The following is a 20731-nucleotide window of genomic DNA, read 5'->3' as shown; positions in this document are numbered from 1 at the left end:
ATTGAGGGACCTCAGTCAGGACACCATAAACACCTGAGTGTACCACAACGTGTATATAACTATGATATCAAATACATCCTGTAACAGTGTTTTTCACACTATGAGCTGGGGAGACCCAGCAGCAGACCATTGCATATGTCCATGGTCCATATGGGTGGATAGGGGGTAGATAGCATGGTGGGGGCAACTTATATGGTGGTACAGGTTGTGTACTGAACATCTCTGCAGGGCATGATTGACATAGGGAAGGATAAGAATGATCTCTCCCCGAGTTCTGCCAGCAGTGGCTCTGGGAATGGCCATGTTAATGCAGTGTAGGGTCCCTCACATCTGTGGCTCCCATACCCTCACTTCTTCAGCAGTTACAAGAAATTTCCTAATCTCTTTTTTCATCTTGGGCTTTCTGATAAGCATTAGACTGAGGGAAACATTCTATGGTTAAATATAAATTTGAAAACCACTGCGCCACATGGTAATTAAGAGAGATTTTTTAAGCTAAAGTGATTTTGTCAGATTACTAAATAGCTTTCAGTTGAATGTGCCACAATTAACCACCAGGAAGAAAAGGTTTTTCTTAAAACCTCTCTGAACATATTGCATTTTTCTTCCATTTTTTAAGTATATATATGTTCATGATTTTTTTTTGTTTTATGAATTTATGATAGCACTAAACATATAATTTTGCATTTTGACTCTTTCATGTATTAGGAGCATTTTCTATGTTTTCACAACTTGAAATCATGACTTTCCATGTCTACATAACATTAAATCATATTGTTGCATCATGATTTATTTAAACAAAGCTCGGTTTGGCATGTGGCTTTGGCATATGTTTTCTTTCCCCTCCCTCCCTTTCTCTACCAAAAATAATTTACTGTGTTGAGATCCTTGTTGTATCCCTAATACTTCCCTTTAGTAAATTCCTAGCATTACCATTACAAGAACAAAAGACATTACTATCTTTAAGACAATGAGGTAGAGATAAATATTAGAAGATTAAAGCAGATTGGACAGAGTAGTGGAGCAGGAAGGGAGGCTGCTTAGGAAAAAGGTCTATTAGGCAAGACCTCTCTGAGGAGGTAACCGTTATCGAAGATTTGAATGAAAAGTGAGATTGAGCCATGAGGGTGCTTATGGGAAAGGCTTTCCAGGCAAAGGAATCAGCAATGTTAAGGCCCTGAAGTGGGAACTTGCTTTGAACTTTCTAGGACTGGAAGGAGTCCAGAAGGGCAGGAGCAGAGGGAGCACAGATTACCTGGGTCGGAGGAGGGTGGTCATCATTAGTGCCTGTGCCTCCTCCAGGCTGGCACCCAGTGACCCCTTCAGGAACTCAGGCTGGTAGTCACCCTTTCCTCTTTACTTCGTGGCCCTGAACCACATTCCTTTTTCTCCTCTTCCTGACATGTAAAAGCAGTTCTCAGATCGCTTCTTTAGCTATTTTGTGTCACTTTCTTTTCCAAAATTGACCTCTTGGAGGGTAGTTTTTGGATGGTGATGTTTTGGTACTCTGAACTCTTGTTAATGGGGGAGTACTTGGGGTAAATTTCATCACAGAGACCAACAAATCCTTACAAAACCAAACTGTTGTACAACAGATGCCACTTGTTTATTGGAAATTAGAATTCCTTGGATTTAAACAGCAATGAGGTATCTTATTCCAAAACCAACTTTGAATCACCTGCGCTAATGCTGGGCAGGGTGTGAGGGAAAGTCCCCCAACGCATTTGCTACTGTGTGGTGTCTCTCTGGGGTAGTTACTGCTATAGCTTTTCTGTGTTAAATTATGGTTTTAATGTGTCTGTTAAATATCTGCGTATAATATACGCTGATACGTAGAGCTAAATGGTTGTTGTCAAATGAGATACATCTAGTGCTACCAAGATGGCACTAGAGAGTGGAGAGGTTGTTTAGATGTGGAAGCAGGACACAGTGAGAAGGTAGGCAGTTCAGGGGTGAAGCTGGCCCTTTTGATAAAAGAGGGGCACTAAGGGTGGTGAATTCTATCTGGGGGGGGGGTGACGATCCAGGCAGCAGAAGGTTCCATCTCTGTCTTCTCCAGATATCCAAGGAAAGTGACATTTGGGTCAACAGTAGGATTTCAGCAGAACTAGAAAGAGGGAAATAGGTTCTCCAAGAGCAAACTAGAGAAAGTATATCAGAGATGGGACTAGTCTGTGCTCAGAGAAGTCCTCTCTTCCAGAAGAGAAGCTGGGCCTTAAGTGTGCTGGGCATTTAACCCAGCCTAAATGTCTGTTGGATAATTGAAGGAGTTTTTAACATAACTGATCACTAGAGAAATGTATCTCCAAGACTAGAGAACACTGAGATTTGGATTTTAATCCCTATGATTGCCCAAATCTGTATTATATTGGCCTTTATACATTATCACACCTTTAAAAAAATTTTTTTTTAATGTTTATTTTAGGAAGAGAGAGGGACAGAGAGAGCGCAAGCAGGGGGAGAGGTAGTAGGAGAAGAAGGGGAAAGCAGACTACCTCTCTGAGCACAGAGCCTGGGGCAGGGCTCCGTGCCAGCACTCAGAGATCATCACCTGAGCTGAGACCAGACCAAGAGTTGGCTGCTTAACCAACTCAGCCACCCAGGCGCCCCATTCCACCTTTCTTAAAATGTGTTTAAATGCAGACATTGACCTGAAACCTTGTGGGACAACATAAATATCCTCTCAGCACAAAGTTCTGCAATGTGTGTTGATTTTCTGAGCTCCCTATTGGACTTGTCATGGAAACATAGTCGTTGTCATCCGTGTTGCAATAAAATGAAATATAATGAAATGACCTAATTGTAGTCTCCTCTTTTCCCTCCTTCACTGCCTTTTTAAAAAAATGGGGTCAAAGTCAGTGCATATCATGTACTGAATCAAGTAGTCATTTCCTGAATATGCCAGATGGCCTAAGCAAAAGGGATGAGATATGGAAAAATTCAGTGCCGTTGCTCTATATGTTAGGAATGTGTATCTCCCCCACACTAGAACTGCTCACCTAGCAATTCCAGAAAAGAGTTCTTTTTCTTTTTCATGACCAGGAAGCGTTCTTTTCTTCATATAGGTGGAGTGGCTGAAGAATGAGGAGCCCATCGACTCCGAGCAAGACGAGAACATTGACACCAGGGCTGACCACAACCTCATCATCCGGCAGGCGAGGCTCTCGGACTCAGGCAATTACACCTGCATGGCAGCCAACATCGTGGCCAAGAGGAGGAGCCTGTCAGCCACCGTGGTGGTTTATGGTAAGACCAGCCCAAAGGCCAGGAATGGGTAGGGAGGACGGAAAGCTGAGAAGGAGAGGGATGTGTATTTCATTACAGCTTCCATCGTTTAGAGCTGAAAGGACTTCAGGGGTCATCCACTACCGTGCTCTCTCCTGCCTCTCCCACTTGGTGGGGGAGATGTGTTTGCTCTTCCCTCCAGTCCTGGACTTCTGTGAGAGAGTGACATTTCCGATCCCTCTTTTAAAAAAATTATTTTAAAAGCCGTTCATTTTCTCCCATCGTGTTTATATTTGAAAAGAAGTGAAGTGGGCAGCTTCTGCCTCCCGCCCTTCCCAAATCTGGCATCCACCCCCATTCTCCCCAGACCTGCTGTGGGCGCTTCCTCTACTGGCACAGGAAATCCACCAGAAACAAACATTACCATGTGCTGAATATCTCAGGTATCTGATAAAAGAACTTCCCAGCTATTTAAGTAAAGGTATTCCCTTTCACCACAGAAGAGCCCTGGGATTTATTTCTGAAGCACTTAAAGTAATAGAAATTCAAATGCTGATATTTTCCGCCTGTACTCTGGCTTTTCAAGTGCTTTGGAGATAATGCTGATGACTTCTTCCCGTTTTTCATAATTTCCCACAGAGGAAACTCTCTGGGTCCCTCTCCTATCAGATGAGTAGACAGAGGGATAGAGACGGGCTGAGCCCCACTGTTGCCTCATGATGGAGCGGACAGTCGGGTCCGCAGGGTCTCTTGGTCCCTTTATGCCGAACTCACAACACCCGGCGCAGTGGCTTGCACATAGTAGGCAATCAGTAAAAACCTCTCTCCTTTCTTTCTCCCCTCCCCACTTTTCTCTCTCAGTGAATGGAGGCTGGTCTTCCTGGACAGAGTGGTCAGCCTGCAATGTTCGCTGTGGTAGAGGATGGCAGAAACGTTCCCGGACCTGCACCAACCCAGCTCCTCTCAATGGTGGGGCCTTTTGTGAGGGAATGTCAGTGCAGAAAATAACCTGCACTTCTCTTTGTCCTGGTGAGATATGTGTAGCTTCCCTTTTCCCCTTCTGACCCACCAACACTAGTAAGCTGGTGGGAAGCCCTGAGTAGAACCTTCCTTCCCAAAGTTATCCTCTCCCACCGTCTCACAATGCAGCCTTTGTCCAAAATGCTGGGATAGCGAGCACCTGGGTGAGAGGCCTCCATTTGGGGGCGTACAAATGTTTAATATTCATTCATGTGATCCTGGACACTCACCATCAACACGCCAAAGTCTTTGAAGTATTTCCATATCACCCGTGTCGAGTCAGGCTCAGCCTTCCCTTCTCTCCTTGGGTTCTCCCATCGGGTGGCACTTATACGATAACAAAGATGGCGTTGTCCATGAGCACAAAGCAGGTAGCAGAAATTGGCCCCATCTTCATCACTTACCAATCAACTAACCTTCTCGGCGTTGTATTTATTTCCAGTGCAGTTGGCGGAGATCATACAATATCACAGCAGTTTCTATTTTACATGTGGTCTGTGTTTGCCTTCCTTTCTGTAGAAGCTTCATTGACCAAATATGGCTCTTATAAGCTCTTTTGTTCATCTCTTACTGGCTCTAACCCAATTTCTACAATGAGGAGTAGATGAGATGGAAGATGACTTTCTTTCTGGAAAGCGTATCCTCCCACTGAGAAATAAATTGATCCTGGGTCTCACATGCGTTATAAAACATTAACTCCAAGGACACTGGACTTGAGCCTCGGGTCTTTAAAATTTCAGATCTAGTTCCGCTGAGAGCTAAGCTGCGGCTCTGCCAGCAGCTGATTCTTGGAGTTTCCTTTTAAACTCGTATCCAGTAAACATTTATTGAGTGCTTACTATGTGCCAGGTACTGTGCAAGATACTTTTATACATGTAATGTCATTTAACTCTGTGTTGTGAGTTTTATTAGCCCCCACTTGACAGAAACAGTAAAGTAAGGCTAAGGGATTGCCCAGGAGCCAATTTGTGAACATAACTGAGACAAGTAGTCGGACATTTTGCTTCAAGTTCAGTATTTTTTAGGTTACCCTCTTCTCGACTCATTGCTCTAGATTAAAAATTGCACAATCTATCTTAACCCACATAAACGTGGTTGGACTATTCCTAGGAGGTAATGGGACAATTGCCTCCAACAGCTGCCATAATCTCTAGGGTCAATTTTTAGTGGAATTAAAATCAGTGTGTTCATTTCTACATAGAGCAGCAATCTGTGACCCACGAAATTCTATTTATGTAAGTCCTGGTATCTTGGGGTTTGACTGACCTGTTTTACTTTAATACTGTCAATATATATAGGTTTAACTTCTTATTGTTTAGGGCTTTTAGGGCTTAAAGATAGTTTGTTCTACTCTCTGTTCTGAACTGTCAACCCACTAGGAACTGGTGATCACCGCCATATACTTTATCTGTCCATCTAAGATGTACTTGGGCATGCAAGACTGGGAAAGAATGGGTAATGACATTATTAGCCACCCCAGGGGCACTGATCATGCGAATGCTTGCCTAAATTCAGTAACTGGTCTCCTCCTGAAATAGGCAGAGAATTACACCACGGCTTTTGTTAGTCTCTGTCTTTAGGAAAGAAACTATGGAGAGAAGATAAACAGATTTTTTTTTTTTTTTTGGTGGTAGTGATGATTTCTTTAAAAATCCAGCTATAAGAACAACAGCAGTCCTGGGGTGAGTCTCCTGAGAGCTGCCCGCATCATTCTAATGGTGGTTCCTTTTGTTTCCCTTGAAGTGGATGGGAGCTGGGAAGTGTGGAGCGAATGGTCGGTCTGCAGCCCAGAGTGCGAGCATTTGCGGATTCGGGAGTGCACGGCCCCACCCCCAAGGAACGGGGGCAAGTTCTGTGAAGGGCTAAGCCAGGAATCTGAAAACTGTACAGATGGTCTCTGCATTCTAGGTAACACCTTCTGTTTCACATTTTCAGTGTTTGTCCACAACTTGGAAAGAAATGTCGTGACCATTCATTTGCTCGAACACATGAGCAGAACGTGAAATCCTTCTCCGAGAGCAAAAAGAAAATGAGTGAGAAGAGTAGAAAAAGTGACCCAATACATTTTTAGGAGTGACAGGGTCATTTTAAATATTGTCTCACTGTTACTTCCTTAAAGGTGCATACTTACTAATCTAACCAATAATGTTTTAAGAGCGCTGATTTCAGAAAGTGGTTAACGTTGCTTTTTAGCTCAGCAGTTCTTTTCTTTCACTAGCCACCATTTTAAAGTTTGGTGACATTCTGTTACTGATCACCTTATGCTTTTATTGAGGCCAAGAATTTCGCAGCACTGTAAAGCATTTATTTTTTATCTAATATATTTTGTATTTTATAAATTTTGTATTATATATATTTACTATATATTTTTTACTGTTTTACATATATATGTATCTATATACCATATTTATATTTTAATAATCTCCAGAGACCATGGTTCTGCGGCAAAGGACATGTATTGTGACCGTTACCTTACAAATAGGGGGGAAAAATGACCCTTGAGGATATGGGTGGTTTTGTACCAAAATAAAATGTCCAGTTCAAAACTCCCAAGCCTTTGCTCTATTCCTAAGGTTATAATATCACCATCTCCAGGTGACAGTCTGACCAGGTAAGAAAGTATGGGAGGATCAAAGCATCATATAGACAGGTTTTTGGTGCTGTCCCTTATACAAGCTTTGTGACCTGGGCATGTCACCCAACCGCTTAATTCCTCCATGTAAGTATCAAAAACTCTGTTATTAGAAAGTCTAAATGATAAAAGAATATATGTGAGTATTTCATGGCACAGAGTAGGGGTTCAGTAAATACGAATCCCTTCTTCGCTTGCCGACTCAGATGAGCTAAGGTGTGTTGACTTTGCTTTTAGGTCCTTAAGAAACAGGAGATTTGGGACACATTCATTCTCTAGAACTAAGTAGCCTTCCTGGAAGATAGCCAGCAAAAAATAATATAGCTCAATAGTTGGTCACCTTTTCAGGAATATGTGTTGCTATTTAGGAAAATGACAGTATGAAGGGAATGTCTGAGTTGGATCTACTTTTCTGCATCGCCTTCTGGATAGCCTTCCGAGCAAGGATATTCAAACATGCTATTGTATTCTCACAATAAATCTAGGTACTTAAAACATTAGCAAAAATGATTACTACTTTGAAATGACCACTTTTGATGCCCATAGTGCCTTTATTTTCTCAACTCCAAGTACTAAAGGCCCCACACAATTCAGTGCCAGAAACTGTATCAGAAGCTGTCTGTGAGGGCAGAGCCATGCTTTCTAGTTTTCCAACCACTGGCCTTCCTCTGAATGCCTTTTTCTCTCTCCTAAAATGTTAGGAAATTTAACACAAACTCGGTAGCAAAGAGGTTTAAGGAAATGTGTTTTTGACCATCCTTGACTACCACCACATTTTCTGAAATAGACCTTTGAGGTCTGTTTTTTAACACAGAGCCATATATTTTGATATAGTTAGGACTGTGAATCTTGGCTGTCTTCTAAAGAACTGCTGACAGTATAACTCTTTGGCTACTGACTGAATTTTAGATGATCATAGTAATAACCCTCTCTATCAACCATCGATGAGATGTGCACCTGGGGGAAATCTGTGGCTAAAACTTGGTCTTTGAAGTACTGCTGGAAGCAGACAATCGTTAGTCCTTGAGGGAAGAAAGAATTGTCAGATATGTGAATATTATCTATTCACGCTTATACTGTGGTACACAGGCATTTGTCATTTGAGAAGAGTTGTCTTTAGAGCTGAAAGGAATTACCAGTCCTTAAAGTGTCCTGGTCAGCCTAGACCTCAAGTCTCAAATTTGAAAGCTGTATAAACACACACACACGCACCCCTTAATACATATATACCTTATTAAATTATAAATTATATAAATTATAAATATATATATTTTTATATGTACATATATATCTTTGTATTTATATATAACATATTTATATATAATAAACTATATATAAATGAGCCATTTCCATATACATATATATAATAGAAAAATAAATTATTCCATATATGTATTCCATATATATATTCCATATATATATATGGAAATGGCTCATTTGATTATAAAAGCCAGCAAGTCCAAAATCTTTAGAGGCAAATGTCTCAGTTCAAAGACAGTTAGGCAGGAGAATTCTCTTACTCAGGGGATGGTTATGCCTTAAACTGAGCTTGGCTCAGTTTAATTATATATATATATAATATGTATTATATATAATATATATAATTATAAATTATATAAATTATAAATATATATTATATGTACTTATATAGTTCTTTATATTTATATATACATATTTATATATAATAAACTATATATAAGTGAGCCATTTCCATATATATATATATATATATATATATTTTATACTTGATTATAAAAGCCAGCAAGTCCAAAATCTTTAGAGGCAAATGTCTCAGTTCAAAGACAGGCAGGAGAATTCTCTTACTCAGGGGATGGTTATGCCTTAAACTGAGCTTGGCTTTGGCTCACCTACATCACGGAGGGCAGTCTGTTTTCTCAGTCTGCCAATTTAAATGTTGACCTCATCCCAAAACACTCAAACAGCATGATTTTCAACCAAATACTTGGGCAGCTGATGGCCTAGTCAAGTTGACCCATAAAACTAAATCACCACGGATGCGTATGTACTTGTGAAGTTCCAGAGCTTCGTTCTGCCGCTAGAGTGGGTCATGGCCATAGCTGAGGCGGTTGCTTGAAGCAGTCTGTTCATTTATGGAATGAACCTCTCTGTAGACATTGGCCATGTATGGTTTTAGCCACACATGTATAATTTAGTGCGTTTTTGGTTTCTGTTTTCCTATAGTGGGAATAAAATCACTAGGGAGACGAGGAACCTTAGAATATGTCCGGCATTGGAACTAAGATCACTGTGAAGTTCCGCCATGAGTTTAAAATGCTGTGAGCCTTTCCCCTCTGCACATTCCTCCGTTGTCTACCCAAGCATGGTTTTCTAGCTTCCTTAGCCTCCGTCTTACGCTTATTGAGATGTCAGTCAGATACGCTCAGAGACGCTTGAAGGCTACAATGACTAAGCATTTTGAGGGAAAAAGAAGAAAGCCTCTGAAATCATAGAGGTGAATAAGATCTATTTTTATATCAATGGAAAAGGGTGTGTTTACACGAGCCCAACACCAGAACATAGAGAGAGCCTGGCTACCAGTGTCAAGGAAAATGGATTCCATTTTACCGTCTCTGCAGGAAGCAATGAACAGCAGTCTAGTTAAATGGTGCCAACATCACTGCACGTGTCACTGGTCGTCTGCCATAGTGCTCTTGGTAAAACTAGCTGTTTCAGCGATGAGCGCCGGATTTGATTAAAATAGCATCGGGCAACAGCTTTATGGAACAGGAGCTTTGCAAAGGATCTAGGTCATGTTACAGTTGGGAAATCTCCTTCATTCTGATTTTTTTTTTTCCTTTCATGCCAAACATGACCCTCAAGCAATTCTTCAGTTCCCAGCTTTTCTTGGAGGTTTAACAATGGCACTGCTGACTCTTGGATGACCTACAATTCTTAGATTTTATTTAGCTTTCAAGAGAGTATCTGGACTTGCTCAGTTGTCCCTGAAGGCTGCATTTCTCCTAGAGATGGAGCTGCCAGCTCTGAATGATCGCTTTAATATTTGGGTGTGATTGTTGCTTGGTCAGTTGTGACTGGTGCACAGAACCTTAGTGTTATGCTATCACAGACGGCCACACCTAAATGCTTTCCACAAGAAAATAAATGCCCAAGACTGGTGAGAGTAAGATCAGGCAATCTTTGCCAATAACAGTCCGAGGATCCAAATTACAAGCTAAACTATGTATCCACTGCTTTTATGCTAGTGCATTTCTCTTCCAGAAAGATAATTTTGTGGTATGATTATCAAGACACTTTTCTAAGCTTAACCACCAGCCTCGGGTAGTTTTCTGACCAAGGCTCTTTCTACTTGGTGAACCTAGTGGCTTCTGTGCTGGGAGGGTTGCAGCCAGAAGTCAATAACAGGTGTGTGCCTCATTGACGGGAACAGAGGGTGAAATTGGTGGGGTGTTAAGCTTGAACCTGAGGAAAAAGAGAAGCCTGTTCCCTCTCCCTCTCTTCTAGCAGATAGAAAACGAAGGGCTGTGGCTTGAGAAGATTAAATCGGTCTGCTTCAGAGGAGATTAGTGCCTAGCTGTGTCATGAGACTGAAGCCAGAGGAATGCCACGGGGGTCTGAAAGAGAGAGGAAATCTTTAAGGCTGAGCTACCTGGTAGCTAATCCGTCCTTGCCAAAGATGTGAGATAGGTCAGTTCAACGTTGACAGCTCAGAAAACCAAAGTATCAGTTGAATGCTGGTTTGGTTTCATTTCTGATGGGTATATTGATAGGAAAAGTTTGAATAGACAGTTTGGAAACAAAATCAAGGGTAAAGACACCTGTACAGCAGCGGGTTCAAGTAAATATCCCCAAGCTACCTCTAATAATCTAACCACATTGTCTATTGAATGATCCGCTAAAATGACCTAAAGGAAGCTCCTGAAAAGGTGAGCCTGTAATTGCATCAAAGGAAAGGCTGAGTTGGTAAGCATTTTCTCTTGGACCCTTCTGAGCTTTATTGTTATCCATTACAGTAATTACCTGGGTCCCTTCTCGGTCTTTCCTAGGGCACAGAAGAGGAAAATTTTCATTCTGGGTTAGCTCAGTGCATCCAAAACAACTCTTTTTGCTACTGGTTTACAGAATGCCTACTTTTTGTATATAGGATTACAAAGGGTGAGTTTCCCTTTACCAAAACAAAACCCATTCTTTCCTTTCCTTCAGGCAGAAGAGTCCAGAATACCTACTTGACTCATTCTTAAACCTTGTGTTGGATAAGTTCGTATTTGAGAGCCAGCTGCACTGCACAATTGCTTAATTACAGCATAAACTTTACATAGCAAAAGGAAAATGGCGCCAGTAGGATAACATCCTAGCACAGCGCATTCTTAAGTTGTCAAGAAGTTAAGTACTGCCTGCTAATTCTCCCAAGTAGTTTTAATATTAAAAACCCATTTCCATCCCATTTATAGTACATAGTAGGTTTTCCTTCTTGCACAAAGGTTTTTCCTTGAAATACCCAACAGCTGCCTTTCTGTATAACAATTGATTAATTCAGAGTTGCCTTCATGTATATTGCATAGCAGAAGTGGATATAATATTGCAGACCCACAGGAGTAATAAGAGTGTAGATTTGGACACATATGGTATCATTAGCAGCTTAGCAACAATCTCTCCCCCATGCCCCAGTAAACACTTTCCCATTATGGGACCCAATAAGAAAGCCTGTGAGTAACAAGCTTTAATGAGACAGAGTGGAGTGCCTCATGACTAAAGTTTCCAGTGTGCTTAATTAAAAAAGAAAATAAAGCAGAGATATCTTAATACTCATGTGTTTTAGTGAAAGCAGTTTTTTAATTCTATAAGGCTAAAACTGTCATTTTTGCATCATGTCCTGAGTGGAATGGAGCATAAAGAAGATAAAGAATTAACCATATCCAACAAATTACCATAAAATCTCTCCCCTTTGTTATCCATCCATTATAGACTTCTCTACTTTTAGCCTCGTTAATAAAAAGATAAAGACATCCGATCATTTATCTAGCATAATCCTCCTTCCAAGTAAAGTTTGGCTTTCATCCATTGGTCTGTGATGGATGTCTATTTTGTAAGTCATTAAAAATCTATGACCCTTCTAAGTAACTGGTTTTAAAACACTTAATGTGCCTTTTTCCATCTAGAACAGTTTTCTTCTGTCATCACCTTCTCTTTAGTTCCTTATAGACCTGCATGCTACACACACATAGTCATGACAGAGGAACCTAGGGAAGAGTTTCTCTCCCAACTAATTGAAATCAAGGCAACTATTGTATCGTCCGTCTATTCCATCCACCTTTTCCTGTCCCATGCCCCACCCACATATTTCAATGTGTACTTTTATACTATGCTTACATTGTTTTGGTGGAATTGGACAGAAAGTGCTACACATGCTTCAGAAACATCTCTGGAATGGGCGCCTGGGTGGCTCAGTGGGTTAAGCCACTGCCTTCGGCTCAGGTCGTGATCTCAGGGTTCTGGGATCGAGTCCTGCATCAGGCTCTCTGCTCAGCAGGGAGCCTGCTTCCCTCTCTCTCTCTGCCTGCCTCTCTGCCTACTTGTGTTCTCTCTCTGTCTAATAAATAAATAAAATCTTAAAAAAAATCATTTAAAAAAAAAGAAACATCTCTGGAAGATCGTTTATCTCAGGCACATCTTGTTAACTTGGTTCATTTTATGAGCACAATTGAAATAAAACACCTCCACTGTAAATAGGAAGGACTATAAAATTAAATTTGGGCAGCTGGAGAGCAGGATACATTACCTCCAGATCATATTACTTAGATTGGAAAAAACAAAAACCCAAGAAAAGTAAACAGATAAGAACAGATCCCCATGGCAGCATGAACTCGAGACATCCCATTAGAAAACTTACGAACGTTTCTTAAGGAAGTGAAATTTCGGCCAGAGAACCAGATAGTTGGTGGGAATGCACATCCATAACAAAGTAAATAGAAATATTTGTAGAAGCCATACCCAAGAAGCTCAGGGACATCATCAGCACTGACCTGGGACTGATTGTCGGAAGGTACAGAAGTTGAGCTCATGGAGGCCAACCCAGGATGGTGAATCTGGCATTCAGAGCAGAGGCTGAATAGCCTTTGAAGGTTCTCTGTGATTCTGAGTTGAAACTGGTTATTCTCCTTTTCAAAGATTAGAAATGGATCTGAAGCTTGGATTGAAAGAAATGGGTGAGCCAAGTCTAGTACATCTGGACATTTATCCTGTAGGTGAAGAATAGGTTGAAAAGTCAGGGCTCTGGGGTCAGCCTGCTTGAGTTTGAATTCTAATTACAGTCCTATGAGCAAGTAATTTCTCCAAGCCTAAATTTACTCCTCTGTAAAACAAAAGCTTGAATAGTATCAGAGCACCTGGGTGGCTCCGTCGTTACGTGTCCAATTTCAGCCCAAGTTGGGATTGGGAGATCGAGACTCAACATTGGGCTCCACGCTAAGCAAGGAGAGTGCTTGTCCCTCCCCCCCTGCTCGCTCTCTCACTCTCAAATAAAATCTTTAACAAATATATATTTTAGGGGCACCTGGGTGGCTCAGTGGGTTAAAGCCTCTGCCTCCGACTCAGGTCATGATCCCAGGGTCCTGGGATTGAGCCCCGCATCAGCTCTCTGGTCAGTGGGGAGCCTGCTTCCCTTCCTCTCTCTCTACCTGCCTCTCTGCTTATTTGTAATCTCTGTCAAATAAATAAATAAAATCTTTAATATATATATATGTATATATATATATTTTATTTTTTTGAAGTTCTAATAGTGCCTGTTGAAAAGGGTTCTTTATGAGGAGGAGATGAGCTAATCCGTGTAAGGCATCCACAGAAAGTGTTCCATTTGTGAAATTAATTATCATGTGTGTGTCTTCTAGGGAAGGAATTCCTGTGGAAGAAAAACTATGTTTTCCTTATTCTGCTAAATATTGACACTATGACACTTCAGATATTTTCTTAAAACATTTCCTAATATATCTGATGAATATAGTATATGTAATGAAATAAAACGTACTTGTCATTAAAATCTATGAAATACAAATTGTGTTCTTTATACCATCCGGTTCTGATTGATAGTTGTGGGAAAATAGAGTTTAAGAATCATGATGTTTCTTTCTTTTTTTTTTTTTTAAGACATTTATTTGAGAGTGAGAGACACAGAGCTTGTGAGCAGGGGAGAGGCAGAGGGAGGAGAGGGAGAAAAAAAATCTCAAGCAGACTCCCACTGAGCATGGAGCTTATCCCAGGGCTCCATCCCAGGACCCTGAGATTATGACCTGAGCCAAAATCAAAAGGCGGACTCTCATCTCACTGAGCCACCCAGGGACCTGGGAATCATGATGATTCTTAAACGCTGTATCAAACCAGAGGTTGAGTGTCCTTTCTCAGAACACTCAGCTTTTTCTGAACAGCTGAACAGAGAGCTCTTCGTCTTCCAGCCTCCCTTTGCAGGTGGAACTTGGTCCTGAGGAGGAGACAGGTGATTTTTGAGTTCCCAACCCATTCTAAAATTCTTTGATTCTCACCAGTAATTCAAAATCACGTAAGGGGAAGGCCACAGAGAGGGGCCTGGATGATCCCACATGAGAGAATCAGTCCTCACAATATCGACTGGAAATTAGATAGGTTTCCTTCACGTTATAAAATACACCTGTTCTGACCATCTCCTCAGAAAATCAATTTTTATAAAGTCCTAATTTTTCCAACACAAATTCAAAAATTCTTTTTCCCTAGAAAAGAATTCGAGCATACACATTATGAGACTGTATATACAGATTCCAGAATTACCGAACTGTTGCCAACCATTCTGGATTAATATTTGTTACACATCTGGTACTTCCCCTATTCTGCATTCCCACATCTGAAAATTAGCAATTTTGCCATATTTTTAAAAAATACTTCCTATGTTTGGTTTATCAGTAACTATGGATGTCCAAGGTCCTTCTTTGGAAGTTTCCAAAAATTTGGCTTTCTGGCATGTAAAATAAACTCTTTCCATTTCATTAGTAGTGTGAATCCAGATTCTACCTCTGCAGTATATCTAATCGGGATTCAACAGTACACAACTCTGGGTAAGAAATATTAGTCTAGACTAGAGGAAGATTTAATGCCTGAGATCATGGAGTGGTCCAGCTATAAAAGAAATGGCAAGAACCCAATCAAGGAAGTGATTTAAAACAGAGGAGAGAATTCAGTGGCCTCTGGGGTGTACTACCAACATGAATTAATAGAGAGGAAACTTCTTTGTGTTGACTCTACCTTTTCTCCTTAAATTACATATGTATGCGTCTCTTCAAGGTCATGGAGAAAGGTAATACCTAAAATGAAGATGTTAACATCAGCATCAGACACCCTCATCACCCTGGCCTTCCCCTTTCTCCAGAGAAGTGTCCGTATTACAGTAAGAAAAGACCTGGCTTTGCATACATGTGTTTGCCAGAGGACAGTGTGAGTGTTCAGTGGAGTGGAAAATTGCCAAGATCACGGAGAAAGAGATCACGGGATAGTAAAAAGGGCTCAGAAACAGGAATCAGGAGTCCTGGGTCTTTGTTCAGTTGTATTGTTAACTAACATGTGACCTTGAGCAAATCTCTCCGGATTCTGTGCTTTGCATCCATATCTATTAAAAAGAACAGGTTGGGGGCACCTGGGTGGCTCAGTGGGTTAAACCTCAGGTCATGATCTCAGGGTCCTGGGATTGAGTCCCCCATCGGGCTCTCTACTTGGCAGGGAGCCTGCTTCCTCCCTCCCTCTCTCTCTCTCTGCCTACTTGTGATCTCTGTCTGTCAAATAAATAAATAAAATCTTTAAAAAAAAATAAAAAACAAATAAAAAGAGCAGGTTGGGCAAGATGATTTCTAGATTTCAGCCCATGATAAAAACATGAAATTATTATAATTTTATATCTTAAATGTAGCTTGCATATACATATATGTATGTATGTATATTTCATAGGTAATTTTCAATAGCTTATGGTTAATACATGTGTGCATATAAAATATAAAAACAATACCATGGGCATGTCAGTGCTTTCAGATACTTGTTTTTTAGCCAGTTTTGAGGAGAAATTTTAATTTGTTTGTATGTAAAATTAGCCATTTGGAGGACTATCCAGCAGCATGAGGGGGGACAACTTCTACATATGAAACAAAGGTAAAACCATGTTAGCCTCACGTAGAAAATGAATTAGCAAATCAAGCCTCTAGCATTCCATTTCAATTCCTTCACTGAAAGGCTATAGTATCCTAGGAATTTGTATAGACCTTAGGGAATTTATGGACCCTGATTTTGTATTCCACAAAAACTTGTTGAAGTATTCAACAAATACTTATCAAGAGCCTACTACATTCCATTTACTATTCTAGGGATTGGGAATAGGTGGAAAACACAGAGATAGACTGCGTGCAAGTCACTCAGTCTGTAATGGTAGGAACACGTATGGCTAGCATAGGGACTGATGAAGCTTAAAAAAATGTACAAGTTGGGACACCTGGGTAGCTCAGTTGGTCAAGTGTCCGCCTTAGGCTCAGCTCATGATCCCAGGGCCCTGGGTTGGAGCCCTGCGTCAGGCTCCCTAATCAGCAGGGAGTCTGCTTCTCTGGCTCCCCCTGCTTGTGCTTGCTCTGTCAAAATAAATAAAATCTTTTTTTAAAAATGTACAAGTCAAGGTTTCCTCACAATTTCTCTTTAAGCAAAATATTTTTAAGGCAGGACTGATAGCCGATGTCTATCAATTGCTAAGTATTTTCTTAGCAACTGGTAAATAGTCATTAAACAACCACCCTTCTGAATCATATCCCCGTCCATTCCCTACCCACACTTCCCTATGATCCAACAAAAGGGACAACTCTGGACACAGCAGGAAGCTACACGACCCTATGTCAAGACCAGCACTTAATTGTAGAAGGTTTTTAATTTTCTTATTATGTTCAGTTAGCCAGTGTATGTACATCGTTAGTTGTTGATGTGATGTTCAGCAATTCATTAGTTGCATATAACACTCCGCGTTCATCACAACAGGTGCGCTCCTTAATACCAATCACCTGGTTACGCTATTCCCCCCACCCCCCTCCACTTTGTAAAAGGCAAAAGATTTATACGATCTGAAGAGAAACCAGAGCATGCCCGCTCCATTCTGGAACCTTCAGTTTGTTTCCTGGACTCCAGAGTCTCTCATGGTTCATCTCCCTCTATGATTTCTTCCTGTTCAGCTTTCCCTCCCTTCTCCTGTGGTCCTCCGAGCTATTCCTTATGTTCCACATATTAGTGAAACCATATGATAATTGTCTTTCTCTGCTGGACTTACTTCACTCAGCATAATCCCCTCCAGTTCCGTCCATGTCGATGCAAATGGTGGGTATTCATCCTGATGGCTGAGGAATATTCCACTGTATATATGGGCCACATCTTCATCCATTCATCTGCTGAAGGGCATCTTGGCTCTTTCCACAGTTTAGCTATTGTAGACATGGCTGCTATGAACACTGGGGTGCCTGTGCCCCTTCTTTTCACTACATCTGTGTCTTTAGGGTAAATACCCAGTAGTGCAATTGCTGGGTTATAGGGTAGCTCTATTTTTAATGTCTTAGGGGGTTTTTAGATTTTTAAAGAATTTAGATATCACTCCTGCCTTGAGGTAAAGAAAGTAATCATCAGGACCTTAACCAATAAGTTAATTCCTTAAATTTATATTATCTGAACTGTGTTTGGTTTTTGAATGTGTGTGTATTCCTATTGTGGTTGGAAGGGAGGGAATCAAAGCAAATTAATTTATTGGATAGAGGATTTTAATAGACATCTTCCCTTGGAGCTGAGATAGAAACATAGCATTTTATTACTTTGAGGCCAATTTCTGATAAAGTCTTTGTGGACCCGTGCTTAGAAGTGTTTGCAGTGACTCAAGAGCATATTTTACTCTGTTTATCACAAAAAAAAAAAAAAAAAAAAAAAAAAAAAAACCTAACACAGAGGACCAGTGGGAATGGATAGAATTTCATAACTAAGATGGTATGGATTCTAGAAATTCAAATGATCTCCCTCAAAAATGAAATATGCAAATGCTCCTTGTGAACATGGTCATTATGGACACTGACTTGTCTGAGTTTAGAAAATACAAAGGCATTTCTATAAAGAGACCTCAGATTTGAAAGGGGGGGTAAGACGTCGTCTCCTAATTGCACACTAATCGTGTGCTTTGACTGAGAGCCAATTCTGGAAGGTCACTGTCAAGAGGAGTGACACCCATAAGCTCTCTGTTGTGTACCTGTCTGACCCCCCCTAATTAACATGATGGGATCTGGAACAATTTGTAGGTAGAAGATGTCCCTAGAGCTGTTTTTATTTACTAATAATGTATCTCGGGCCTTCTGACTTTTTATTCAGGTGGGTGTTTTTGCCTTTCAGTCCCAGAATGTCACTAATTACCCAGATACCTCTGGCCAGCAGGGAAACGCTGGGAGAAATCTCTAAAACCCTCGTGTTTTCAGCATTTGTCCTCTACGGATGTGCTCAGAGTGCATTTTCAAAGGAGCCGTCGATGTTGGAATAGTCTGTACAGGCTGGGTAGGGGCGGGGATAGAAGGGGCGGGTGAAGAAGCAAGAATTGAACGAAGCCAGTAATGTGTGTCCCCAGTCTGGTCTCTAAAGTGTAAGTTCTGAGCAGTATCTTTGAAATGAACCAAAACCAACATGCAGCGAGGAAATTAAAAACTCGAAAGAGTGGAAACCAGAGATGGGCTCTGTCTCTAATGCTCTTTTGGTTTTTCTGTGGTTTTGATCTTTGGAAGAGTTGGAGGAACACAGGGCTGGTGGTGGTGTCTCTGTGTTCTACTGCCTACAGGAACTTTGAGCTTCGAGAGGAGAACAGAATAGACCCCCTCTTCTCATCTTCAGGGTCTGCCTGACATATTCAATCGCAGTGGTGTTGCCAATGCAAAACCAGCTTTGTGTTTATCTAATTATCTGCCAGAGCTAATATAAGGCAGATCCAGCAGGCCCTGGGATTTCCTGCAGCCTTGGCTAGCATTCAGAGAGCATAACACTTGTCCTTAATTATTTCTAGTTATGGGAGGGAGCAAAAGCATGTACAAATTAAACACATTGGTAATCAATAACATCAACTTCTTTTCGACCAATCAGTAAATAATCAAGCAAGTTTCATTTTTCCTGTTTTTCTTGCTGTGATTCTCTGGTTGCCGTGCCAATTATTCATGAGCAAATCATTTAAATATGATTTATATGTTAGAGACCCATAATTGACTGTGATTCAAAAGTCTAAAGTAAATCAAATGAACAGTTCTGAAGTATACATCTGGAAAAAAAAATCCACATTGTATTTTTTTTTATTTTTTTAATTTTTAAGATTTTATTTATTTGTTAGAGAGAGAGAGGGAGAGAGAGCGAGTACAGGCAGACAGAGTGGCAGGCAGAGGCAGAGGGAGAGGCAGGCTCCCTGCTGAGCAAGGAGCCCGATGTGGGGCTGGATCCCAGGATGCTGGGATCATGACCTGAGCCAAAGGTAGCTGCTTAACCAACTGAGCCACCCAGGCATCCCAAGTTTTGTTTTGTTTTGTTTTGTTTTGTTTTTTAAGTAAGCCCTACACCCAGTGTGGGTCTCGAACTCACAGGCCTGAGATTGAGTCTCATGCTGTACAGACTGAGCTAGCCAGGCACCCCCTCCCACATTGTATTGTAGTGACTATAAGTAAGATAAACTGTCCAGAGAGGTGTGACATTCCTGTAAGCAGAGTAATAACCAAAGAGATCATGAATGCCTCAGAAACTGATCTGTGCCTGAGAAATAGGACATTTTTACATAGGAGAGAAAAGGGTCTCCTAAGGGGAGTCAGTAACACTGAGGTGAGCCTGAAGAGCTCAGGGATTGACCAGACTGGAGCTTGGATTGGTGTTCAAATGCTACAGAAATGAAGTCACTTTGGATATGGTGGGACCAGTTCACAGAAGACCGGAAAGGAGGGCAGAGCATTTGGCCGAAACTTGCAGGCAATGTGGAATCAGGGTTGACTCCTGGGTGCTGATGCTAGAGAATTATTCCACCGAATACAAAAATAGCTAGAGAATGATTGAGAAAGGAGCCTTGACTGTTCCACTGACTTCAGAAATCAGCTCTTAAATATTTTAAGATGACAAAGAATGGAGAGTCAAAACAGTCAACACGTATCTTTGGTGGGGGTGGGGGGACTGGTGAAAAGGGTTTCAAAGCATAGGATCTATGAAGGAAATAATAAAGATGGTCTTTGGAGATGAAAAAATGGGGCATGGCTGGTTTAGTGAAATTAGAGAATGGTAATAATCATTAAGTATAATGACATATGTGAATTACTGCCGTGGGGAAGAGTCTGGGCTCACTGTTCTGGTGAGTTTTCAGTCCCACTGAGTGGGCTCTGTGCCTGATTCTCAAAAATAGTGACATAGACTCTCAGAGTCTATCAAACATATCTATATAGTCTTTAAAAGACAAGGAGCTGATTTCAAATAATCAACCTCAGGTTTTGAGGAGCTGTCTCTTGGCCACCCTGTGGGCTGCAGTTGAACTCATCTGTCCCCCAGTGCCATTTCTCCTCAGGCCTGCTCTCTGTACACCCCTGGGATAGGGGCTAGCGTAGCTGACCACGCTTGTTCCTAGCAGAGAAAGGATAAGGCTGGCTGTGGGTAGGAAGGTAGGGGTGCAGCTATAAATAGCTCCTAAGAACAATGGATACCATGGGAATGCTTGAGGAGCATCTCCTGTGACAGAGGAAGCAAGAAAGGTAAAGATGGCAAAGAAATGAATCATGGCCAAAAATAATCCTCTCTTTCCCTTTATTCTTAATCATTTCTTATATATAAATATGTATACCTCTACAC

The 20731-nt window shown here is 41.1% G+C and overlaps 1 protein-coding gene across 7 annotated transcripts in view; it reads left to right on the top strand.

Moving 5' to 3' along the window:
* The window catches only part of UNC5D (unc-5 netrin receptor D), a 538042-nt gene that overhangs the window by 425393 nt on the left and 91918 nt on the right, over positions 1-20731 (top strand). For 4 of the 7 annotated variants that reach the window (XM_004758264.3, XM_004758262.3, XM_013059290.2 and 1 more), the window contains exons 5-7: positions 3066-3246; positions 4087-4254; positions 5989-6153. In XM_004758264.3, coding sequence (XP_004758321.1) covers positions 3066-3246; positions 4087-4254; positions 5989-6153 — 514 coding nt within the window. The remainder of the gene's footprint in view (positions 1-3065; positions 3247-4086; positions 4255-5988; positions 6154-20731) is intronic. The other 3 variants (XM_004758268.3, XM_004758266.3, XM_013059292.2) reach the window with 1 other exon arrangement.

Source organism: Mustela putorius, unplaced genomic scaffold, assembly GCF_011764305.1.
Source record: "Mustela putorius furo isolate JIRA1106 unplaced genomic scaffold, ASM1176430v1.1 tig00003976_pilon_pilon_pilon, whole genome shotgun sequence".
In the NCBI taxonomy this organism is placed as follows: Eukaryota; Metazoa; Chordata; class Mammalia; order Carnivora; family Mustelidae; genus Mustela; species Mustela putorius.
This window is presented reverse-complemented; position numbering and strand designations above follow the sequence as displayed.